Genomic DNA, 26,296 nt, shown 5'->3' on the forward strand with positions numbered 1-26,296 from the left:
GAATGTACGTTTGATAGCAGCCCAGCCCAACACCTTTTTACAGCTGCGACACCGTGTGGTCAAATTTTTGACGAAATACCATCCTGTGTTCGAACAACATTGTGAGCAAAAAGAAAACGCTATTAAGAAAATTAGCAGCTCCTCAACTGGGAGACGCACCGTGAGCTTTAACATACGCGATTCCCTGCGATGACACAGGCAGTGACGTAAAGCACGTGCAGCCAATCAGTAAGCTAAGTCGAGTTAAAGGATAAAAACGGCGTACAGGGCCGCCGGAATCGGACCAGCGAAATCTGTGCTACGACCCAGCCGAGCTCACCGGATGGCCTATATACGAGTTGGAACAACAGGGCGTTTGCGTGAACCTGACAAAAGCGGGCCGAGTCGGCTTGTCATGCTGAAATGTGGCTGTCGATTTCATGGAAACCCTAGCCGGTCGGGCTGAACGAGCGTCGAGTTGGGCTGAGTTAGCCCGACTGCATGGGGCAGCGTGGCAATGATGGTTAGTATGTGGATTTGTCTACATTTCGTCCTTGTGGATTTGAACGGCTACGTGACTTTGCAAACTCAAAATTTGTAACGAGGTACTGCACTATAAATAATTACATAAACATAATCAAAATCTTTCGGCAGGAGGATTCAAACATAAGACCTGTAGCACATAAGCCTGATATTGAAACCTTTACGCTAAAGACACATGCACCGAGAAGCGGCATAGAACGCACTTCAGAATTTCTGGCGGGCAAACGTTCAGATGCTTGGGGCGTTCTTATTTGGCCACTTTGGCAGTGTGAAACCGCTGGAATTAGTGGCAACTATGCGTGACCTCGAACGTACCGGAATCTTGGAAGAACGCTAACATAATTCTAATCCTTAAGAAAGGGGACGCCAAAGGCCTAAAAATTTATAGACCGATCAGCTTACTGTCCGTTGCCTACAAAGTATTTACTAAGGTAATCGCAAATAGAATCAGGAACACCTTAGACTTCTGTCAACCAAAGGACCAGGCAGGATTCCGTAAAGACTACTCAACAATAGACCATATTCACACTATCAATCAGGTGGTAGAGAAATGTGCGGAATATAACCAACCCTTTTATATAGCTTTCATTGATTACGAAAAAGCGTTTGATTCAGTTGAAACCTCAGCAGTCATGGAGGCATTACGGAATCAAGGTGTAGATGAGCCATATGTAAAAATACTGGAAGATATCTATAGCGGCTCCACAGCCACCGTAGTCCTCCATAAAGAAAGCAACAAAATTCCAATAAAGCAAGGCGTCAGACAGGGACATACGATTTCTCCAATGCTATTCACAGCATGTTTACAAGAGGTATTCAGAGACCTGGAGTGGGAAGAATTGGGGATAAAAGTTGATGGAGAATACCTTAGAAACTTGCGATTCGCTGATGATATTGCCTTGCTTAGTAACTCAGGAGACCAATTGCATTGCATGCTCACTGACCTGGAGAGGCAAAGCAGAAGGGTGGGCCTGAAAATTAATCTGCAGAAAACTAAAGTAATGTTTAACAGTCTCGGAAGAGAACAGCAGTTTGCGATAGGTAGCGAGGCACTGGAAGTGGTAAGGGAATACATCTACTTAGGGCAGGTAGTGACCACGGATCCGGACCATGAGACTGAAATAACCAGAAGAATAAGAATGGGCAGGGGTGCGTTTGGCAGGCATTCTCAAATCATGAACAGCAAGCAGGTTGCCACTATCCCTCAAGAGAAAAGTGTATAACAGCTGTGTCTTACCAGTACTCAGGTATGGGGCAGAAACCTGGAGGCTTACGAAAAGGGTTCTGCTGAAATAGAGGACGACGCAACGAGCTGTGGAAAGAAGAATGATGGGTATAACGTTAAGGGATAAAAAAAGAGCAGATTGGGTGAGGGAACAAACGCGGGTAAATGACATCTTAGTTGAAATAAAGAAAAAGAAATGGGCATGGGCCGGACATGTAATGAGGAGGGAAGATAACCGATGGTCATTAAGGGTTACGGACTGGATTCCAAGGGAAGGGAAGCGTAGCAGGGGGCGGCAGAAAGTTAGGTGGGCGGATGACATTAAGACGTTTGCAGGGACAGCACGGCCACAATTAGTACATAACCGGGGTAGTTGGAGAAGTATGGGAGAGGCCTTTGCCCTGCAGTGGGCGTAACCAGGCTGATGATGATGGTGATGATGCGTGTTTGCAGAGTCTTATTGCTTTGACAATTCAGAAAGGTGTAGATTGCTTCAAGATCTACCCCAATGAAAGATACCGCGTAATAAAGCCACAAGAGCGTCTGAAGCCAAAAGCACGACGGTCAGACAGATCCATAATCTAACCATCATTCCCATGGTGGCTGAACGATCGCCGCGCCATAGTTCAGGTGACCGATCTGATAACAGTGCTTCCTTCTTGAGGTCGCATCGGGCTGATTCGCCACTTCTTGCAGAGATGGCGACATTCCTAGGTACTAAACCCGAGTCGCTAAATTTGGCACGTTTCTTTCGCTGCTGTGCCGGCACCTGCAGCATCTGTAATCGCCACGTTTAACTCTCGCCCTCATCTGTTCCCTTCTGTCGTCTGCTCGAGCTCCCGCTCCGCTACCAACGCTTGCGCTTTATTTCACGTACCACATGGCACTGTGTATAAATGTTTGTCGTCTGCCTCAGCTTCGCTTCAGGAGCCCAGTGTTGACACTCTCTTCCCACCATCACTGGTTACAGCTGGTTACAGTTTAATCTACGCAAACTACTCACATGAATACTGCCTCCACCCTACGATCCGTTTACACTATTAGTAGCGAAGAAACAATCGCGGTTATGTAAGACCAAGACATTTTCTAGAATTTGCGCCTGCATATCATGACACAAAGCTTCTTTGAAAAAGAAATATAGTAATAGAAAAAGAAGAATGATTAACGCCGCAGGAAACAGCAATAAAAGAGAACGGGTCTACAAAAACGCTAAGAACGAAAACCAAACCTTCTACAATTGCACTGTTTCGCAGCTATATTGTATTTTCTTTTTAGTGAAATGATTCGCATTGCTCAACGGTAAAGGGACGTCAGCTTATGCAATATGCGCTATTGCGTGTTGTTAACCGAAAGAGTACGTCGAGTTACGAACCAGTCGGCGAACACCTGTGTTGGTATACAATGTCAGTCACACTGGACCTGCGAGGATAGGAACTCGAGGGAGTAGACGTGTACGAGGCTTTGTTTCACTTCTCTCGTGCGTGATTGGAGTTTCAAATTCAGAGACGCTATTATAGTTTATGCAATACACAGCCAAGCGGGAGTTTATTTTAAGTTCTGAAGTGCTTAGCCGACTTTTTCTTTTGTCTAGACTTTTTGTGCGCGGTGCTGATTTCTTGTAGGCGAAACTGCTGCATTCGCATGCATGCATGCATAATAACGCAGTATATATGCATGCGAGAAGCTCTTCTGTGCGCTTTTCGCAGGGAAGTTTCGGGAGAGTGTACTTGGAGTAGCATTTGCCAGAAACTAAGGATTCGCGAAGTGACGCGCACGGACTATGTCGTTCCTTAATAAAGGTCTCTCCCTCTTTGTAACCTTCGCACTTCATTCGTTCAACAATTCTTGACTCGCAGGTGGCACGAAGAGAGGACATTTCTCGTTTTCTTTGCCATACCCGGACGGATATCCGAGAACAAAACGCTTCTTCACTTCATTGATCCACCATCGAACTGGCTTTACCACGTAAAACTATCACATGCGTGGCGAGAAAATACGTTATAGTTCAACAAAACTAGGCGAAACCGATATGCGCTTGCAGAAGTCTAAAAACCCGACTGAAACACGACAGCACATCGCGATATAGCGTGACAGCCGCTCGAGTCAATGCGGAATCAGACGGAAGCAATTAATTTACGCTCGCTACAGTTAACTATCAAGCAATGCAACACACATTTGCGTAATCCGACAGTACGCAGCTTCGTTCTTTTCTTGTCGTCTGCTACACGGGCCCCTACGGCCGCGTAACAGCCGAATTTCAAGCTAGTGGTTTGCTGTTTAAATCTGTCTGCACTTGGCGCTTTGTATTTCTGCTATAGAAGCTTCGAGGATATGAGAAAGGGAAAAACACTAGCAAAAGCCTGTTGGCGAGAGGGTGACGAGCAGAGGCAGAGAGCACATCGGCACGTTACGCGCACTGAGGGAGAGCAGGTTCGCGGCATCGTTATTTGAACACAGCAAAAACATTGGCGAGCGCCACAGTCGGTTCTCCTGTGTATCTTAAAGACCAACTGCAATGAAATTTTCGACAACGTAAAAAGCCCAGTTCCAGATAATTTAAACTCGCGAATGATGGGCCAGCAATGCGCCTGGCTGCCTATAATAGGCGCAACATGGCACAACTGAGAGATCAACAGTCGCGCACGGGTCTTCAATATTCGCCACATCCGCATCGCTACCGCTTTGCCGCCAGGTGCACGCGTCGTCTGCATAGGCGTTATTTATTAGCCGGTAATAAGAAAATTAGGAAACTGCAAGCCCTGCGGCTTTGCCAAGATTACTTTGACAGTATACTCTAGGCATTTACAGTTAACTTAGCCCAAGTGTAATTTCGTTGCAGTTGGCCTTTAAAGCCCCTGAATTTTCCAAAAGTAGCACTGTTCTTAGATCGCTCCGCCACCCCACTCTCCCAAGCGCTTTATTCTCGACGTCCCAGTCATCAGCCTCCTCTGCTCCACTACTGCCCAATCCTTGTCAGGTGGAAGCACGCGTTACGGTTTTTTATATTTTTTTTTCTTTCCAGCGCGCTCCGATCGTCATTCCCGGATTAGTGCGACGAAGGTACTGTACGCGCAAACGAATTGATCGAGTGCGTTATCGGACCAGATCAAATGAGTTAGAGGCGAAAACTTCACTGCGATGCCGTGCTGCTGCGCCTTCAGTTGCCGCAACCGACAAGGCGAGGGCAAAAGGCTTTTTTTGTTTACCAACTTGCGAGCGCAACGCACAAAGAAGAAAAGTGTGGATTCATAGAGTCGGGCGGGCTGACTTAAGGAGGTTGCAAGAAACGTGCGGCTTTGTGAAGCCCCTCGGTTCTTCCTTACCTCTTATTTTGAACATAGTTTAGGCTTGTCTCTTTAAAAAAAGTGCTTGCCAATGTGTCCATGCTGTGCGCGGTTTTTAGCGAGTTTAAGCTGACTTTTTTTCGCACGTGCTTGCTTTGTTTCATAGGAGCTTTGTTTATGAGTTTTGTTATGTCAGCTGGGTCCTGACATAAAAGCGACTTAAGCCTTTGTTTCATCTCCACCAGAAGTTAGCACGTTCCTGACACTTTTGCAAGGCGTGCTAAGGCTTACGAATGCAGTCGTTTACCTACAATGTACGCCCGCATGTATTGATTTGGTTTGTGGAGTTCAACACTTTTAACGTCTCGAAGGTCGTAGTGGATGGCTCCGGATAACTTATTTTAGGTCACTTGGGGCCGGGGGTTTAACGTGCGATTTGGTCACACAGTACACGGGCCTCTTGCATTTCGCCTCTACATATCCCGGCTGCTGGCCGACGCTTTCCCGGAATGAGCAGCGACTACTCGCACGTTTTGTGTGCGGGAATATCAAAGCAGAGAAACGCCACAAAGTACCGCAGGCCCCTCATAAGGATGAACATTTTTATTGCTTAATATTAACATCTTTATGAGTCCGATTAAGTTAATAGGTGTTGCACGCATCTATACACTGTGCGTTGCCATGTATCTCTATCTCTTGCGACAAATAATTTAGCGGTTTTTGATTATGGAGTGCGGACGGAGTTGCCGTCCTTGAGCACCTTATCAAACCCATGTGAGGATTGTTTGGTACAACTCTTTTGTTATCTGTCTCCATCATCATCATCTTCTTCTTCTTCTTTTATGTCCATTGCAGGACGAAGGTCTCTCCTTGCGATCTCCAATTACGCCTGTATTGCGCCAACCGATTCCAACTTGCGCCTACGATTTCTTTTTTATTTCACCACCCCACCTAGTCTTCTACCGTCCTCTACTGCGCTTTCCTTCTCTTGGCACCCATTCTGCAACCCTAATGGTCCACCGGTTATCTAACCTGCGCATTACTTGGCCTGCCCTGCTCCATTTTTTTCTCTTAATGTCAATTAGAATATCGGCTATCCGCATTTGCTCTCTGATTCACACCGCTCTCTTCCTGTCTCTTAACATTACGTCTAACATTCTTCGTTCCATCACTCTTTGCGCTGTCCTTAACTTGTCCTCGAGCTTCTTTGTCAACCTCCAAGTTTCTGCCCCATACGTGAGCACCGGTAGAATGCACTGATTGTACATTTTTCTTTTCAATGAAAAGGGTAAGCTTCCAGTCAGGATCTGGCAATGCCTGCCGTATGCACTCCAAGCCATTTTTATTCTTCTGTAAATTCCCTTCTCATGATCAGGGTCCCCTGTGAGTAACTGACCTAGGTAAACGTACTCTTTCACATAATCTAGAGGCTTACTGGCGATCCTGAACTCTTGTTCCCTTGACAGGTCATCGATCCTTATCTCTGTCTTCTGCATATTAATCTTCAACCCCATTGTTACACTCTCTCTGTTAAGGTCCTCAGTCCTTTGTTGTAGCTCGTCCCCGGTGTTGCTGAACAGGACAATGTCATCTGAAAGTCGAAGGTTGCTGAGATGTTCGCCGTTGATCCTTACTCCTAAGCCTTCCCAGTTTAATACCTTGATACTTCTGTCAAGCACGCAGTAAATAGCATTAAGAGATTGTGTCTCCTTGTCTGGCCCTTTTCTTTATAGGTATCTTGCTACTTTTCTTGTGCAGAATTAAGGTAGCTGTGGAATTTCTGTAGATGTTTTCCAAGATATTTACCTAAGCGTCCTTTACTCCTTGATTACGTATTGCCTCTATGACTGCTGGTATTTCTACTGAATCAAATGCCTTTTCGTTATCTATGAAAGCCATTCAGAGAGGCTGATTGTACTCTGCGGATTTCTCGATTACCTGATTGATGACATGGATATGATCCATTGTAACGTATCGCTTCCTGAAACCAGCCTGTTTCCTTGGTTGACTGAAGTCCAGTGTTGCCCTCATTCTATTGGAGATTATCTTGGTGAATATTTTATATAATTCTGGAAGTAAGCTAGTGGGCCTAGAATTTGTCAATTCTTTAACGTCTCCCTTTTTGTGGATTAGTATAATGGTGGCATTCTTCCAGTTCTCTGGGAGCCTTGAAGCCGATAGACAGTTAGTATAAAGGGCTGCCACTTTTTCAAGCATTATGCCTCCTCAATTTTTGATTAAATCGACTGTTATTCCGTCTTCTGCAGCCGCTTTCCCCCGTTTCATGTCTTGCAAGGCCCTTCTAACTTCATCGCTGGTTACAGAAGGAGCGTTCGAGTTATAGGGACACTGCTTCCTGCGACAACTTACCAGCGAAAAAATACAGACGCGAGCAATATGCAGATATAGATTAACACTTTAAAAAATCGTTACTGGTGCTAATGGGGTGGGGGTGGAGCATAATTATTTTTGAAACCTCTGTCCAGTTTCGCCATCAAGTTCGTTCTTGCTATCAAATTCCAACCTGTTGCACTTTAATGAATAAAATAAATAAAAGAAAAATTATTTCATGTGCTGCGAAAATTACCGATACGTTGTTCACATAATCAATGCCGTCAAGGTGTGAAAACGTTGCTCATGCCCGCCAGAATTCGTGAATAAGCTACACACATTTGTAAAAAGCGCAGAGCAGAAGCGGCTCAGTTGATAGGCGTTGCTGACCCAAGACAGTTGGAATCGCTTTTTGAGGGTTTCGACAGACTCTGCACTTTAAGCTGTGCTATGGGGCACGCGTTCGAAGCGCGCGCCCAGGCCTGCCCGGGAAGCTGCGCCGTCCAGCGCCTTGACGCCTAGTGAAGGCGCTGCTGTTGTCTGCCGGGTGTACGTCCTTGGGAGCATCAGCTGGCCCAACGAATGGACAACAAAATGTGGCCCCAGGGTCATGGAATCCGAGTCGGACGTCCAGCTTAAACTCCCAGAGCCGGCCACCGCGCAGAGAAGCGGACAGCAGCAACTTCAATCGATCGTGTTCAACTCCCTCGGCTTAACGGCGCAGCTCACCGACATCCCCGGACAGAGCAGGTCGGTCGCCATGATAATAGTGTGCTTACCACTAAATACGTGGCTGTAACGTCAGTGTTCACTGCGTACGTAGCGACCCTCGCTCAGTTCAGGCGCATCCTTCCCCCGCCGACACTTCACATTGATTTTTCAACATGAGCAGCGTTTCCTCATCAGAACGCTGTGCAAATATAACTCAGTTAAATAGAATTTATTGGTGCAAAAGTAACTAAGCGAATCAGAAAGAATTGCGCCAGCCATATCGTGATAACAGTAAAATGCAGAAATAACAGTAATAGAAATAGTTGTCTTGTCTCCATGATTATCACAAGTGTTTGCTGCAAAAATAGCGAAGCTTCAAAGCGGGGGTAACGATGGATAAAGCTTTACCATTTACGATGGACAGGTCGCAGACGTGAACGTCGAAGGGATAATAGATGAAGTCAATGTTGCAGCACACAGCAAAGTTCAGTCTGAAATGCAGACAAAATCGAAATCAATGCTATAAATGTTTGTCGTTGTCCAATTCGCCTGAAATGTGAGCTCCCATCTCTGAGAGAACGTTCAGTCAAGAGCGGTAATTTGAACTCCTTGCGGAAGTCCCAGACTGATGCTCACGTAAACAAACAAAAATGCTTGGTTCCACAACGCAACGTTTCCAGGAGGCCCTGACATTTCTCGTCACCTGCTTATCACTAGTTTATCGCTACCCCTATCATTAGAATTTCGATTCCTTTGCGAGGCTCTAGTTGAGCCTTCAGAACTCTTGAAAGCTCGCTGTCACAAGCTTCTGACGTGAAAGTTATCTCGTATCTCGTATCTCGTAAGAGAAAGTATACTTCGTCAGCCTGTGATAAGTTCGCCATGCTCTTTGTTTCGAGGTTTTGCGTTCACGTTAAAGTGTTATGTCTACTTGAGTTTGTGCGTGCTTAGTTTAATCTTTTGAATAAAAAGTTTGAATTCGCACTGTCCGCTGTATATTGGAGGCACCGTTTACTGAGAAATTATTCGAAGAATTTTGCGTCTTACTCTATGCTTTTATTTCATGGGTCGGCTCTCGCGAGGAATATAAATCCGTTGCTTCAGCCTCTTCGCGTATAAGCTGACTCCACATTCCATAACCTTAAGAAATAAGTTGCTGCTGTGAATGGTGCTGTCGAATTCACGTGATCAAACTGCCCCAGTTTTTTTTTTTTTTTTGCGAGAAGGCCTACAAATACATGTTATACAAAGTAGCAGCATTGCGCGGAACTGGACTTCCCTCAGTGCGGAAGCCCCCTTCTGATTGACCATTAGCAAAACTGCTGCTGTGCGTGCGCGAGCAAGTGCATTTTAAGCCAGGCAACCTCCGCCGCAAACTATAGCAGAACTAAATGTTGTTCCCATTCGACATCTTGCCCTTTACCAACGGCGAACCATGCAAACGCCTCTACCCTACCAGAGCGGCAGAGTAGAGGTCAGTAAACATGTGGAATCACCACGTGTGATAAACGGGCAAGATCATATAGGCGACTCCTTCGATAGTACAAGTTCAATAAAATTAAGAGTTTGATGACATCTGGTTTGACACCTCGACCATCTTTTGTCTTGATCGAGCGCATGAGCTCCCGTGGCAGGGTAGTCGAGGCATCTTTGTATTTTTTACGCGGTTGGTATCATCTTTTGCTCTTTGACGAGTAGACTGCAAGTTTGTTATAAGGCAACATCGACATTTGGAAAGCGTTGTGTCAAAATTTGTCTTGTTGCCTTACAATACACTACCATTGGAGGAACCTGCTCAGAAATGGCACGACGTTTTATACGAGGGCGAATCAGAAAGTCGTTGCCCCTATCTTTTATTAGCCAGAATAATGCACATACAGGTAATTACAAATATGCGTACTATTCTACGTACCTTACAATATTTTCCCACATAGTTCCCACACTGGTTCAGACATTTGTTCCATCGCAGCACTAAATCTGAGATGGCCCTGTCGTCGGCCAGAGATTAACGCGGCCTGCCCGAACGCTCATTGTCATGCAAGCCTTTACGGCCTTTTGCAAACTTACAACACTACCATCTCACGCTTCTCAAAACGAGACACCTTGCCCCATACGGGGGCTGCATTTCCCTGTGGATTTCAATGGGTGTTCGTCCCTTGCTCTATAGAACACGAATCACACTTCGTTTCATCACACCTAGAATCACACAACCGCCGGTAGCTCCGCGGTAGCCGCGGAGCTACCGGCACATAACACCGGGCCTGTCCAAGAAAGGTCCACCGCTGGGAATTGATATGCTCACTTCGCATTTACCGCCGTAATTTGGCAAAACAAAAGTAGAGCCAAAGACCTTCTGGTTTGCCATCGTATGTTGTTCGAGGAGTGCGCGAGACGTACTGGTTGCTTTCGTTCTCCCCAGCCCCGCTGTAATTCAGCACGGTGATAAATACGCACAATATTATGGTGGCGACGTGTGTACTCAGTATACGCGGAAAAAGTTTATTTACTTGTAACGGAGTGACATAGAATTACTTTACTTGTACGGTCACTCGCAATTTCTTTTTTGCGTAGTCGTTAGCGCATAATTTTTACGAGTAGTGAAGAAGACATGGAGAATTGCGAAGGAATACGAGAATAGATATACTTCCTTATTGCCATTTGCTAGCCTCCAGTGCTAGTTGTTCGCTAGCAAGCTCCGTTCCTTGTTCGTTCAGCTCCCTGTTTGCTTAGGGTAGGATTCCTTGGCCACCTAAAATGTAAGCGTTCTAACAACGATAGCATAGCTATACCCAAACACATTAGATATACGAGGAGCATGCGGTCTCTCAATGACACGTTTTTTTTAAACGTTATCCGAGTGACACCTGCTCTAAGGCGCCTCAGTCGATCAGTGCTGTGGTATACTGGCTATGTCCCGAATGACAAGATCCTTTGAAACAGCTCGTTTGCCGCAGAGCAGACCACCTGGTTTATATAACGTGTCATGTCCCTGCAGACGCAGGGGAGTGACTCGACTTGTTTGTATTCGTGTGCGTTACGTCCACAGAGGCCACCATATGTCTGCACAGCAAAGCATCGGTCTTTCCTTTCTTTCGTTCTAGGAGCGTTCGCAAAGCAAAAGTCAAACAGAGCCGCAGGTCGTTCCTGACAACAGGGGACATGAAGAACGGAAAGCTGGCCATAAAGGTTATACGACCTCGGCAGCGGCCGTCACTCGGGTTAGCTTTGTTTCTCACGATTTTGTCAGCGCATGCCTCTAAGGGTTGGGGGAGCGGGGAGGAGTAAGGCTTCTCCTTTGTATTCGCCAGTGTATAGTAAACAAGTTGGTGACGCTTGGAGTAAGACGTCACAGAGTGACGTATGTTCGGCCGAGCGTTCACCAGAGAGAAAAGGAACAGGACGGACGCGGCAAGGCGCACTTGAGCGGTCTAGTACACTGAACGCTGTAGAAGTAAGAATTCTCAGGTGTTGTGAAAAAGTCGTTACCTCCGGTTGGCGACGATCCGGTTGTCAGGCGCGACGCGGAACCTCAAGTGCTGGTCGGCTTGCGAGTCGAGCGGATTGAGCTTTGTGACCGGCGAGAAGGCGAGCCGGGGCCTCCACAGTCGGTCCGGCAGGCCCTCGGGCAGGGGCGCCGTTCGCTGGCCGTCCACCAGGAGACTCAGGTTGAGACGCACGTCCAGCCACGAATATTCAATCTGGCTCGCGAACGTCAGCTCCTGCGAGGTCCGTGCGCAAGTTGTGTCGTACGGGAGAGGTCGGCACAAAGACGACCGTATTGCACACTTCAATTGAGCGTGAACGACGACGGAAGCTCAAGTGATAGAATGCCTTGCCTGTGCAGTGTAATGGGCATTTTGGGATAGGCGGCCCTAAAGGCGGCCCTTCGCATTTTGTATACATTTAAAAGAAATAAATAGAATGCGTTGACGATGACAACGACGACGTTGACAGCGACAGCAAAAACGACAAGAAATATCGTTTGTAAGGTGATTTGGACGGAACAGGGCTGACACACAAAGCTTGCCATGAACGTTAAAAACTTCGCATGGTCTAAGTCATCCTGCCATATGCTTGTATTTTAACATAGATTCAAGAATTAGTTGTTAACATCGAGGTGAAAGGAGCTAGGTTTTGCGTTCAAGTGCCCCCTTCTGGCGCCTTCACTAGATTAAACTCTTTCTGAAATGCAGGTTCATTCATAAGGTTGTACACCCCATAGTAATAGTGTAGCAATGAGAGAAGCCGTGGTGAATGGGCTCTGGATTAGTTTTCACCACGTGAGCTTCTCAAGGTGTACCCCTATCTAGGCACACGAGAGTTTTACCCCCCTTTAGAATGCAGCCTCCACGGTCCTGAATCGAACCCGCTACGTCGTCCTTGGCAGCTAAACGCCTTAGCCACTGAACTTGGTTAAAACACGTTGGCGGGCTAGTTGGTTAGAATCCATGGTAGAGTGTATAAGCGCGACTGTACGAGGACGTAGAAAGGAACAGATACACAGACACAGCGCTTGTCTGTGTATCCGTTTCTTTCTACGTCCTCGTACGGTCGCGCTTATACACTCTACCATGGGTAGCCACTGAGCTCCGACGGCGGGACTACATTGCATCCACTTCAATATTATAGCATGACTGCTTTAATCTTGCGAGCGTAGGCGTAGCGCTGGCGGCCTTGCTCGCACATCGGGAGTGACGAAAGATACATTGTCGTGCTTACCTGCTTTACGGGACAGGCGTCAAATGCGCTTTGGATGAATAGCTGGAAATATACGACTGTTGGTTCGCCTGCAAGATACACAGCAAGTAGCGTCCAGTCTTCCTAAACGCAAAACTGTACAAGTACGCACCTAATAAATGACATATCTTAGAACTATTCTTGAAGTGAACGTTATTTAGTGTTTAATTTTGTATCTCCCACTTTTATTGTGCTTCAAAGTTTTGTTTGATTTTTCCGTACAATAGCGCCTGCGCCGTGGAAATCAGTTGTCTCGTCCGTCGACCAACCGGCGCCATAGACCTAAATGAACCACGTGCCGTGCTATAACACATGGCTCAAGGAAAGTGAAGCTTCTTAGTGAAGGTGGCTTTCAAATAAGGTTCTGGGCTATAATCTAACCGACGCTGAGTACCAGCCGTGGTTGGATCAAGCAGATGTAATAGATACCGCTTCATGTTCCTTGTACTATCCTTTCTTGAAGATGGCTGCGCCTTAGCTTCTACAAAATCCGCCTGCACAATATATAGCTAAACATGGCGCAATGCACTTGTGAGATCTAACAAGAAACATAAACCTTTACATTTGGAAAGTGGACCGGGTGAGTTAAGTGGGCGTGGCTGATGACTTGTCGAAGCCCATTAGTTGCCGTTGAAGCCGTAGCCAGAATAAAGTTACAAATACCGAAAGTGGCCCGCCTCTTGCAAAGCAATGGTGCTGCTTCCACCATATTGCGAAAGCTAGGAATTATGGAGACGGCGTGTAAGGCGCTGAGAGGCAGCGAAACAGGCATTGCGTTATGCGCTTCCGCTGAGCGGAAACAGGCCCGGGTGTTTTATTCTCGTTCGTTCGTTTTGACGGCGGGCCCTTCTTAACGTCCTGCGCTTTCCCAACTTCGTTTCTTTTCCACGGCACTTTGGATGTTGCGAACATTTTCCTGCAATGGTTTGATAAGAAATGGGCTTCGATGTAAAAAAAAAAACCCTAGGAGCTCCACCACGTGGAAACAGACGGCGAGATCGCGCACAGAGCGGGAGAAAAAAGATCTCGGGCTTTAACTAAAAGTGTGCCCGTGATTCGAGAGTTGCCAAAGTACAGATAGAAGAAATTAATAGGCAAGCCTACTTTATTTGAATTAGTCAGCTGAAGAAAAGAGAAAGTGCTAAAGGAGAAAATCTGTCTTCGGAATAACTGACGGATCGAAACAGGCTTATTCGTTAAGAGGAAGCTTTAGCTCGGGCCCAATTCCGACGCGGCCTATCCAAATACATCTAAAACGCAAAAATGTTTTTCTGAGATAACCCCTGGACGACCAATTTTGATAAAATTTCTTGCACGTATGAGAGAAAGGTAAATTCTAGGGACTGTTGGAAGCGGAATTTCGATTTAGGGCCTTAATTTTGTTAAAAGGATTTTTTTAAATTCCAAGGTTTGAAAAAAATAGAAGCACGACCTTTAGAAATTAATAGCTTTGCATCAAAAACAGATATCGCGATTCTGTAAGTGGCATCCACTAGATTATTGAAAGGGGACAAATTTGATAGGTCATATTATATTTTACGTGAACTTGTTACGTTGCGGACAAGGGTTCTGAAAAATCTGTATTTAGGCATTACTAAATTTTTCACATTGATGTCTAACATATCAATTTTGTCCGCTTTAAATGTACTATGAGATTCAATTCACAGGATTGTGATATTATTTTTCATTTCTGAGATACAGTTGTAAACTTGATAGTTTCGTTTTCTGAAAATTTGAGATTTTTGCTAAATTTCAGTTAAATATTGACGACCTAAATAAAAAATTCGATACCAACAGTCACTAGATTTTTAAGTTTTTCTTTTAAATGTAATCAACCTGGTCAAGTTTGGTGTAGGGGCTGCCGAGAAAAACGAATTCTCCTTTTACATGTATTTAGATAGGAGTGCACCCGAGCTAAAGCGTCCTCTTAACTCATTTACTCTACTGGGTGTGCGTCTACACACAAGTGCACATGCGCACATGTTTGGTTTCTGTTCAACGGCTCTTTCTTTAGTCGTCAAACATACGCGCATGCGTGTGCGCGTGTGTTGTACTGTGTTTGTGCACGCCGTGCGTGTTCGCATGCGATGTGTAAGAGCACGTGCTAAGGTGAAGGAGTGAAGTGTCCGTTAGACCCGCACAGCGCAATAAAAGAAGTGTGCACAAGCCGTCCTTTCCCTGCCATTTCTTTATCCAACATACATGCATACATGCTCGCATACATGCACACAAACACGCAAATGTTATTGGGAATTGGGGAATTTTGCAAGTGCTACTGAAATACTTTAAGAACGCTATTTGTTACAGTTGGACTGATGCATTAGAGGTGCTCTTTAATTGCATTTGGAACACTCTTTGTTACAGTTGCACCGAGGCATTTGTGGTTGTACTAAAACGAGTAGCACTGGGAATCGAATAGGTTGAGGTCGAAGACTGCAAGGAAGAGAGAAATCTGAATTGGTCAAATAATGGTGGTCATCAAAATGCATCTCGCCTTGTTGTTAGTAACAGAGACCAAATGAGGTGAAGCGGCGGGCTTTCGCGTATTATCTACCTTCGGCATCGGTGTACACGGAGGGTGGTCTGTAGCGGTTGTAATGCCCATCAGTGAAGAAATGCGCATGATGGTCGCAGGCCGGATCGAGCAGGTAGCAGGATCCGTTGCCTGCACCTGACACTGCGTTGGCAGCGCCGCACAAAGTGGACGCCGCTTGCATCATTCTGGGAAAAAAAACCAGGAAGTGTACCTCACTTGTTAGTCCGTTGTATTCTTTTGTCATCTAACAGCTGCGCTTCCAAGTCGTTTTTCAATGATATCCTGTAAGCACATCGCCAGGGCACCAGGATGGGCAAATGGGCTTTAGTATGCATTTTTTCCTCCTACTCTTTTCTTTTTGCAAAGGCGGTGCACCAGTTGCCTCGAAAATCGGCACACAAATCGGTCGACCCACAGCGACGGACACACGCGAACATGCAAAACCAACAATTCCTCTCAGCGCCACCCGTCGCGGTAGCTTAGTGGTTAATAGCGTCGCGCTGCTGAGCTCGAGGTCACGGTGTCGATTCCGGTGGCGGCGGTCGCACGTCGATAGGGCAGAAGTGAAAAAAAAAAAAAGCTCGTGTAGTTATGTATAGGTTCACGTTAAAGAGGCCCAGATGGTCAAAATTAACCCGGAGTCCCTTATTGTACGGAGTGCCTCAATCATACTGTAATTCTGGCACGTAACACATCAGATTTAAAAAAAAAGAAAGGTCCAGTATTGAAAAAAATATTTTTTTTCCACGTTGACAATCCTAATGCTAATAAATTGAAAGAAACTCTGCTATTATGCCGGACAGAATACACCAGAAGACTGATTTTTCCGATGTTTACACACGCGCAGCAAACGGGTCGGGCTGGGTCAACCTATCCCGTGCCACCGGGCTGACTCAGCCCGACTCGACGCTCGCTCAATGCGACCAGATAGTGTTTACGTGAACTCGACAGATGGATTCTAGCCCAACAACCTATTCGACCCGATTCTGGCGGTTTCATGTAAACGCCTTGAGAGTTAAAGCATGAAACATGTGACCATTCTGCTGCACAAATGTCTGACTGTAGAACTATACTGAGTTAGTGGAGTTGATTCAACAGCGTTCTTAACAACAACGGGAACGAAATCGACGGGAACTTGGAAGAAAGAGAGCGCTTGTTCCGTATCTAATATTTTTTCCCGAGCTCTAGTGCAGTTTCATTCGTGGTGTGACTGAAGGGATACCGAAGAAAAAAAAAAGAGTATATGTATGTGCGGTTTTAGTGTACTGTCCTTGCACAATACCAAAATAGTCCCTCTTGCTTTGCGAGGAGGCTTGCTGAGCTAGAAAAGACGCGAGCACGAAGGGCGGAGACGAACTTCCCACATCAGGTTGCCGGGCATCAAAAATTGTGACGGTGTCTGCAGGGGCCAAGTGTTGTTGTTTATTGCTACGAATGGACTACGTTGTATCCTAAATTTTTATTTATCATAGTGCCCTCAGCGTCAACAAGGCATTATAAAAGGGGGGGGGGGTTACACACTGCAGAATTTGAAATGATGAACTATGTACAAGTATCCGATGAACAACAAAAGCAACAACCTAACATAGCGCATCAAATAACAAGCATAAAATACTGGATTAAGAAAATGTATAAAAATATACAGCAGGGAGTAGAAGACAGAGTTGGAATTAGTGGTGGCAACATGGTCTGAATTAAGCGATTCCATTGTGAGATTGTGGAATTTCTAAACGTATCTGTTCGGCACTTGTATTCTCTAGCCTTGTTTGTGTGATCGATTCGTGGAGAGGCATAATGCGGTGGAAATATGTAATTTTCCTTGTCTATGCCCATTCAAGCAAAAAATATATTCTGCAAAATTTTTAACATTGAACTTAGCAAGTGTAAAGAACAACTAGCGAGCCGCAACGGCTTAAGAGAAAAAAAAAGAGAAAACAGAAACTGAAATCTGTGACGTCACACTGACGTAATGACGCTGAGGTTGCGTAATGGCACTGAGGTGGCACAGTGTTTTAATCCTGATAAAAGTTCTGCTATAACGTGGAACTATAATAAGTCGTTACGACTAAGTGCGGTAAATAAGCATGTTAATAAATGGGCGTACCCTCTCAACATTGCTAACTGAAAGTTCTTGAAATTCGGGTGGGCTTGAGAAATATTGTTTGAAAATACTGCCCATTGAGTTACGCTGGCGCACTGCGGTGAAGTTCGACAGATAGCCGAAGGGTGCAATGCTCAATATTCCGGGACATGCGGTGCCTGATAAGCAACACCGTTACATTTATATTTGCCATTTAGTACCTCGTTCACTGAAGCCCTCATTTTAACGACGATCATGTCGTCGTTCAAACCACGACCTACGTGTGCGGTATAGACGAAAAGCAAGGAGTTAAGGAAAAGAACCGGCCAGTGCCATATTACATGAATCAGGTGTACTTTCGAACTGTCGTATATAAGAAATCTAATGCCGACGTTGTTTCACGTCGATGCTCATCATGACGCCTTCGTATATGTGCTATCGGAAGTAATTAATGCAAGTTCTGTCTCGCCAAATACGCCTTCCACTGTCATTACATTTACATGAGTCTCAGTTTCATAATATTGGCAATCATGCGTTCCTCTCCTTGCACAATTTACGACATCATTGATTAGAAAACAAAGATAAGGTGGACGAGAAAGCTTGCAAAACTTATCTTTCCACACAGACTGGGACATCAGATAGTTGCTCGGTCTCTTTTCCATAAATGAAATTGTCGGTTATGAGACCATTTTAGAATAGGGGCCCCAAACGTTTGTGGCCCCAAAGAAATAGCGTCAAAGCCACTGCTCATGCGCGAGACGCAAACTGCGTTTGGGCTTTGCGTCGGGCACGCTATTTCACTGATTTAGCGGGAGCCCCAAAAGTTGCCCCAAAAGCTCTGCGTCAACAAACATGGCGGCACCCATCGAAGCGACGGCTATAACCTAGCACCAAACAGGGCTCGATTCGCGGTAACGCGTGAAGTTCCGCAAGCTAGAAGTGACTGCGGTTATCGCTTCTCTCAACTAGCGTGTGTTAGGAAGATTGATTCATTAGACACCGCTGATATTGAATTCCATTGTTCATTTCACGGCTCGTAGGCCTAACACGTCTTAACTTGGCTTGTGAAGGGACGCAATGTTGGTTATACTCAAAGCTAAGCGCAACTACTTGATTGTTGCTAATAGAATAACCTCTAAATGGTAATTAAACGCGAAAATACGAATGTCAAAATTACTCTTCTTGTCATAAAATGGTATATTTTATTTAATTATTTATAGTACCTTTTCTTTGACGCCGTAGTGGCGCTGCAAGCGCAAGACGTTATTGGTGTTGGTGGAAGAAAAGTAGGGAAACGACAAAAAACGGAGACGTACAAAAGCAAAGTTCACAATAGGGGGTCAGGAAATTTGGTTGTGGTAGTTCATCGTGTTTTCTTTTTCTTTTTCTTTAACCTAGGTAGGACATTAGGCAGTATAATAGCAAGAGCTTGGTGGCGCAGCCCATCACACTGTTCCAAAGGGGACGCTCATAACATCCATCCATCCACCCGACATAAAAATTGTTACAGCGCAATCACATGCTACCACAAGTAAGAAGGACGGGACACAAGCGCTGACTGTCAACTAAATTTTATTGACGGAAGACGGATACCTTATATAAGGGGAAAGGCAGAAGTGAAGGGGGAAGGGAGTGATACAATCGGGGAAAAATGACAATGCGCATCGATGAACGAACGTGCCAGCAGTCAACGGAATCAGGCGCCGAAAAAACAAGAAAACGAAAAAACTAGAAAAACACTATCAAAAGGCGAGGGATACTAACATACATTGAAATCAGTAAGCAGTCGCTTCCAAAAAATGAAGCTCTGCAGCAAAAAGCGATACAGAAGGGGTGCTTACACTTGCTGCCATATTTGTGTATCTGGAACACTTCCAAAGAGACGCGCACCGTCGCGTTGGCACTCTTGCCGAGAATCTCCGTCTCTTTTTTTCGTTTTCTTGTTTTTTCGGCGCCTGATTCAGTTGACTGCTGGCACGTTCGTTCATCGATGCGCATTGTCATTTTTCCCGATTGTATCACTCCCTTCCCCCTTTACTTCTGCCTTTCCCCTTATATAAGGTATCCGTCTTCCGTCAATAAAATTTAGTTGACAGTCAGCGCTTGTGTCCCGTCCTTCTTACTTGTGGTTGCATGTGATTGCGCTGTAACAATTTTTATGTCAAGTATGCACCAACTCGCCCAGAAAGAAGTTTTAATAATCCATCCACCCGTTATACGCAAACGCAAAGCTCTATTCAAATTCACTCCTGCGTGCCCCAATGCTAGCACCCGCAAAACTCTTTGGGACAACAAACTTTTGAGGCCATACTCTAAAAGTCTCTATTGATTTGCACTTCTGCATTATTGATTCATTGAGGGTCAACGGCCTAACTCAACACTGAGGCTGCGAAAGAGGCTGTAGTGAAGGATTCGGATTAATTTTGACAACCTTATTTTTTTTAACGTGCCCCCAAAGCTCGGCACATGGGCATTTTCGCGTACTTCGCCGTCATCGGAACGCGGCCGTTGCAGCCCGGAATCGAACCCGCGTCCCCGCGCTCCGCAGGATAACGCCGAAGCCACCGAGCCACTATACGGCCGGCGTCTCTGCGTTACGACAGCGTCTTGGAAACTTCTAACAGATTGCTTAAGAAGAGCTTAGGAAACGAGGAGCAATTTTCGTAAATGCTAGCGCATTTGAAATCTCGTAAAATTCGTCGTCTTGTGTCTTGTTCTTCCACGCCTCATCTACAAATCAAGATTGCACAAACTCGCGACAAAGGTTCGAGCAAACGGGCAAACGTTATTCTTTCGGACAGCAAAGCTCTAGCACAAAGTATATCGCGGATGTTCGCATTAGGGGTAGGTTATATTAAAATCATAATCCGGTGCCCTCTGCTACGGCATGCCTTGTAGCCTCTGCATCTGTTGTTTTCAGACTTGAACTTCAATCATTCAATTGCGACGCGAGGTCAGTACAATACTTAATACAGCAATATATTCGAAAGCGGATTTACACGCATCACTATATCGTTGGAAAGAGAGAACCACGGTACGCAAAATGAGGTATATTAAAAATGAGGAAAGGTGCTGCGGGTGGTGTTGAACGGTTGTTACGGCGAGGAAAATATAGCACCACACCGTGCAAATAGCTGTCAAGAATAGCATGAAATAAAATAAAAAAGATCAAGGTGAAACGGCGAAGCACCAACACGCCTGCATTTCGTCTTGCATGTGTGTAACTTCCTGCAGTAGTGTGCTCCTTCTTCGTATTGCAAACAAATTATATTGTTAGATTATCGATAAACGACGCCAAAGGCTTGTATGCACTAACTCACATGATTAGAAGCCCAACAGTCCTGCAGTTTGTCCGCATCGGGCACCACCCAGGTACGCACCTGTACGTTAACGCCCAGAAGCTTCTTCTGCGCACATTCCTGCGCGAGGACCCTTTCTCCTGTTTGGCGATGATGATGGTTAAGAAAATAAAACAAATGCCGATCACGGAGCGCACGTGCAGTCCGGATCAGGTCCAGATGTACCCAATTAAAGCCAACCAACCAAATGAATGCACCAAAATACCCTTCGCGGTATTGCGACTCGGCGTGGAGGACGAGAGACTTGGAGCAGACTAAGAGGAGAAGAAAAGCGTTATACAATATGTACAGATATAGCAGGTAATAGCGTACAGGTAGCGGTGCCGAAGAGCGCACCAGACCGACGGGGCGGCTGGTGGCGACTCTTTCTTCCAACAATGGGCCGGTTCCGCCTTAAATTCCTCTCGCGATACATCATCGGCAGGAACGAGGCGAGGCGGGTGCCGAGGTCACCCGCGTCACATTCCTCTTCCGTCGGGGCAGCATTCTTGGTGCAGCGCGCCGCCGCATTCCTCATTTCGACCGACGGTAAAGGGTCGGCAGTTTCGTGGAACTCTGAAGGTTCGTATACACAGTTGGGCGAGTTGGCCTGACATGACAATGCCAGACTTGTCAGTGGGTGTTTGAAGGATAGGATAGGATAGATAAACTAACAAAGGAATAATCAGAATGATCGCTAATGGTCGCGGCCCCTAGTCCAAAGCTCAGCACAAGAGCAACCACATCAAAAAAAAAAAAAAGAGGAAAAGCGAGGGGGGACGGGGGAGCGCCCGTTGCCTCGACGATAGGCACGCAGTGTGGCACAACAGCGGTCACCCAGTGGCTGCTTCTGAACACGAGATTGATTCGGTACACTGTTCCCTACCACGAAAGCCCCATCTCATTGTTTGAAGAACGCAAAATGGTCCCTGCGTTTTATAGTCCAGAGATAGCGATGGAACACAATCAATCAATCAATCAATCAATCAATCAATCAATCAATCAATCAATCAATCAATCAATCAATCAATCAATCAATCAATCAATCAATCAATCAATCAATCAATCAATCAATCAATCAATCAATCGCCGCATCATGACACTCTGTTCGGTCCTATTATGAAAATTAGACAATGTCGCAGAGCTGTGCCGGGTTGTGCGATAGAAAATGTTTTGCAAGTAACATCTATGTCGCATTCGACGTCTCTGGTAACTTAGGATCTGCGTGCATAAATTATACCAGGTGACATCAAGCAACTCGCCAAGACCACTTTGGAAGGCACTGAATTGTAGAGCCCATGAGAGAGAGACAACGAGACGTTATTCCAGCACCAGAGCTCAAACTCAACTAAGTTTTTCTTCGTCGTTTCCCAGCCAACTAAGCTCCCGCGCCGCTCGTGGCATCGCCTGACCTCGTTTTCCTTCTTAGGCCCTAGATCGCGTCGATGTCGGTGGTGCTACATAGCTCCACCGCTAGAGAGCAGCGTGATCTGCGAACGAAATCAGCTCATCCGTGCAACTCGGCGGACTGAAGTAGCGTGCGCATCGACCGGAAAGGAGACGTCCGGGGCTTAATTGAGGGACGCGACTGTGGGAGTCGCCTCGCAGTAGGCTGGCTTCAGCCGGTCAAGTGCGATGGTGTCAGGTTTGCCATGAATGCCCACGATGAATGTGGACTCGCGTCTCTCCAGTACGAGAAAGGGCCCGAGCTAGTGTAGGTGGAGAGCTGATATCATTCGAATAATGCTCGAAGGTAACTTCGACGTTACATCGACGTTTCAGGTAACTTTGGAGCTGCGCGCACAAATTAAGCCCGGTGACATCGAGCAACTTCCGAAAACCATTCTGGAAGGCATTGAAGAATGTTTGGGCAAACAGAACGATTGCTCCAGAATTTGATGCGACTGTGTGTAAAAAGAAAGCTTACGACGAAAATTGGCAGCAATACCAGTTTATTCACTTTTATCCCAAGGTGCGCAAGAAATCACAAGAAATCGCGCTTATCATCAACGAAACTTAGTTGACATAGTACGCCTTGGCAATGGAGGTGTTTTGTGGCCCGTATATAATTACTGAACGCGCTTGGGGTAACTGCTTTGACCATATGAAGCGAGATAAGTTCAGAAAAATTGTGCAGTTTCGAAGAAGCTGATAAGGTAGTGCTAAGAGTTCGAAGGATATTGTGTTTGGTAAGGTTAAGACTAAGGCAAAGGTCAAGAAAATATAGGCCTTCAGGACGTTACAGTGTTCACCTGGCTTTTAGGTTCTTTTCTACAATGACAACATACGAACACGCTATATAATTTTTAAGAGATATTAACGTGTATGTTACCTAACAGCACGGTGCACAGAAACTATGTGAAACTGTATATGTTAAAAAAAGGGAAAAAAGGAAGGAAAAGAAAGCTGCGCCCATATTACAAAAACCGAAAACCGGTTTTTGCTGCCGCGCATTGCCAAACATGAACATTCTACACGAGATAGCATAAGCATGCGCCATCGGCTTGATAAGCGCTATTTTGCAGAATGTATTCTAAAATGTAGATGTTCAGCTTCAGCCCATGAGAATCAGCTTGTCATGAAATTCTGGAAACAGAGAAGTAACACAATAATTTAGGCCAACGGAATTATTCGGTGTTTTTAGCAATAATGGGTAGTGAGGGATAATGTCATTGGAGTTATACAATCCGTTCTTACCGAGATCGTCTTCGGCAATCATAGATCGAGAAAGGAGATGCCCACAGCGATAAAGGAAAGCAAGCTAAATGACGTGTAAAATAACCAGGAATGTAGCTCAACTTAAATGCATGCTTACTGTGTGATGAAGTGGCGTTTAGGTCTGAAAAAAAAAAAAGAGAAGTTAATACGTTGTAATTGGCACGTAAACAAGTAGTGGTTTTTCAAAAAATACGAGCTTTCGTATTCGCTATTGTCGCAGAGGCAATGCTTGGAAATGGCGCAATTGGTTTCAGCGGGCGGCTTTCAGGGAAAAAAAAAAGAAAGCGAAATAAGAAAACGAAACTTAGTACAAGCATTTGATAAGAGCACATGAGACGCAGCGGGTGGACTGCAAAAAAAAAAAAAAAATTACGCCTTTTGGATTATATCTTGCACTCAGCTATAATCGTTATACACTTTGCGTGCTTTTCCTTAACACATGGTGCTCATTATACTTTCATGTCAGGCACGTTATGTCATGCTGCTAACCGCCTGCCTTTCGTGATCGGAAAGTACCAAGAACGCAGCGTTAAAAAATGGAAATACGTGAAAAATAGAGGACTGTTCTTGTTGGGGCACAATACAAGATCCAAAGGATGAAAACTGCTCTTAAGAGTGTACCGTGATAAAGTAGCATTAAATAAGCAGACACGAACGATGGTTCTCTTTTATTTTTCACCTTGAGCCTTGCGGTGTTAAATCACTAGTTAACCAGGGCATGAATTCACGAAGCTTCCCGCCTTTCATCTTACCACGGCGCTATCTTCGTAGCAATCACTTCTGCCTTTTCGTTTTATCAACGTCTTAGATACGGTAACGATGAAGTACTGCGGTGTTTTTAAGCGCGCGATAACTGAGCATCGTGGGCTAAGACTTGGGCCTCGTCGATTATCATTCCCTGACGGTACCGGACTGCTTGGGACTGCTGCTCCCAATTCTATTTTCTCGAACAACTTCGGAAACTCCGCCCACCAGTCCGAGAGCTGCTAGAATCGCGTTTGTTTTTCATAAACCGGATGTCGTGGACTGTCCGCGGACTCTGTCCACGACTCTGTCCGCGAACAGCTAGCAGACGACGGCGGTCTTAAAAAGATGCGCGTGGCGTTTGACGCCTTGCTGTGAAAGAAATGTGCTTCTGCGTACTTTGCGCGTTCCAGACGGTAAACAATGTGCACTCAGGTATCGCTTCTGTTACGTCGGGGCTTTGTGCAAGGTCGATCCAAATAGGTCGCGAAGCTTCGGGCGAAAAGCGGTTCAGTACAGATTGTCACCGACATCAGCAAGGGGTGTTATGGGAGCAGCGATTGAAGCGCGACTATGTTTAGAGGGAACAAACATTGGGAAAGAAAAAAGCGTTTTTTAATTCAAGCAAGACACAGGTAGATTCACGCAACGAAAATGAAATTCCTGGTCAATCTTATATATTCTTGACGAGTTAAGAAAATGCAAGTTTATTAAATTTTATTATTATTAATAAATTCATTTATTTTCGGCGCCCATCGTTACAGGGGGCGTTGACGCCACTATCACTCGCGATGCAATGCACGTTTTGAAATGGGCAGAAAGGCGCACTCGTAAAGTTCACCTGTGGAAATACGCCCCCCCTCACAGTTTTTGCTTTCTTGCTTGTCGAAGTTTGTCTGATTTTGGTGACACGGGTAGCTTCATCGCTTCTTAATCTGTTCAGTCAAAAGCAGTGAGTTACGACCGCCAGAATATTGTGTAGTTATTTTCGTGCTACTGCGCCGGCCGACGAGCTTGGCGTCCGACGATAGGATCAGCACTCTACACCTGAAGCTTTCGCCGGCCTCCAAAGAAATTACGTTCTGTGCAGGGGTGCGATTTCTACAACCGTACGGCTGGCTTTTCCTGCATCGCTTACCGCGCCGAAAACTCGAAACGCCCATCAAGTCAAATGGTGGGGCATTTGAATATGTAGCTCCAAAAGCAGGCCAACAAAACAAATTTCGCGCCTTCGAAAACAAAATGACGTCACTTCTGCTTTTAACGGACATGGCGTCACATTGTTTTTTCTTCTGCCGGAAGTGTTCCCACCACATACAGATGGCGCTAAGCCCCATGAACCGCCGATGGACCGCCATGTTATGAACGTATGGGCTCCTATGGAAGCTTCGCTACCTGGTATATTTACCTTGCTTTGTGTGCCATCATGCGAGTTTTTCACGAGCGCTCTAATTGCTGCAGCGTGTTTTTTAAGAGGGAAGCACAACGATCACGCGCGCATGCTTCCTTCTTTTGATTTACTTCCCGATATCTGTCATGCTCAGTGCTACATGCGTAGCAAACAGGTAGATTTTGCTCTTCAGGTGAGTGAAACTGGTGTGCGAGAAAGCATATCCTATTCCGTACGGCTATTTCACGCCGTTAGCTGGGGTGGTACACAATCGGTGCTTCGCCGATTGCTGTTGACATCTATACAAGGCGTTCTTTTTTAGCGGCACCAAGCTTTTTCAAGATTGCCTATGGCAGATAGCACACTTGTAACCTTTCATCTAAATTACTCGATGAGGCGGCCAATAGTTCTACGTAAAGTCAAATTGTTCCATTGAATAATTAACGTAATTGCGCTAATTCGCTCTTTAATTCATTATTTTACACCACATATTTCTATCTACGAATCATAGTCGCTAAGTCCGCACGGCGCATCCACTTGGAACGAATTCTCGGGACAGCACCAGTTCCGAGATATTAATTTTCAAAGTGTCTGACAGAATGCATTGGCGTTCCAGTTACACTTTTATGGAACCGCTGTATTATGCATTGAATCACAAAAGCATAACATAATTAATTAAA

At 45.6% G+C, this 26,296-nt stretch overlaps 2 protein-coding genes across 2 annotated transcripts in view; both read right to left on the reverse strand.

The window, feature by feature from the left end:
* The window catches only part of LOC126535777 (glycine receptor subunit alpha-2-like), a 32,056-nt gene extending 10,754 nt beyond the window's left edge, over positions 1-21,302 (reverse strand). The window contains exons 1-4 of the mRNA XM_072287497.1: positions 21,122-21,302; positions 12,793-12,860; positions 11,560-11,792; positions 8,482-8,564 (exon numbers count right to left, since the gene is read on the reverse strand). Coding sequence (XP_072143598.1) covers positions 8,482-8,564; positions 11,560-11,792; positions 12,793-12,860; positions 21,122-21,302 — 565 coding nt within the window. The remainder of the gene's footprint in view (positions 1-8,481; positions 8,565-11,559; positions 11,793-12,792; positions 12,861-21,121) is intronic.
* Positions 21,303-22,699: 1,397 nt separating this feature from the next.
* LOC126536052 (uncharacterized) overlaps positions 22,700-26,296 on the reverse strand; it is a 28,878-nt gene continuing 25,281 nt past the window's right edge. The window contains exon 9 of the mRNA XM_072287504.1: positions 22,700-23,603. Within this exon, the coding sequence (XP_072143605.1) occupies positions 23,458-23,603 (146 nt within the window). The 3' untranslated portion in view covers positions 22,700-23,457. The remainder of the gene's footprint in view (positions 23,604-26,296) is intronic.

Source organism: Dermacentor andersoni, chromosome 4 (genome assembly GCF_023375885.2).
Source record: "Dermacentor andersoni chromosome 4, qqDerAnde1_hic_scaffold, whole genome shotgun sequence".
Lineage (NCBI taxonomy): Eukaryota > Metazoa > Arthropoda > Arachnida > Ixodida > Ixodidae > Dermacentor > Dermacentor andersoni.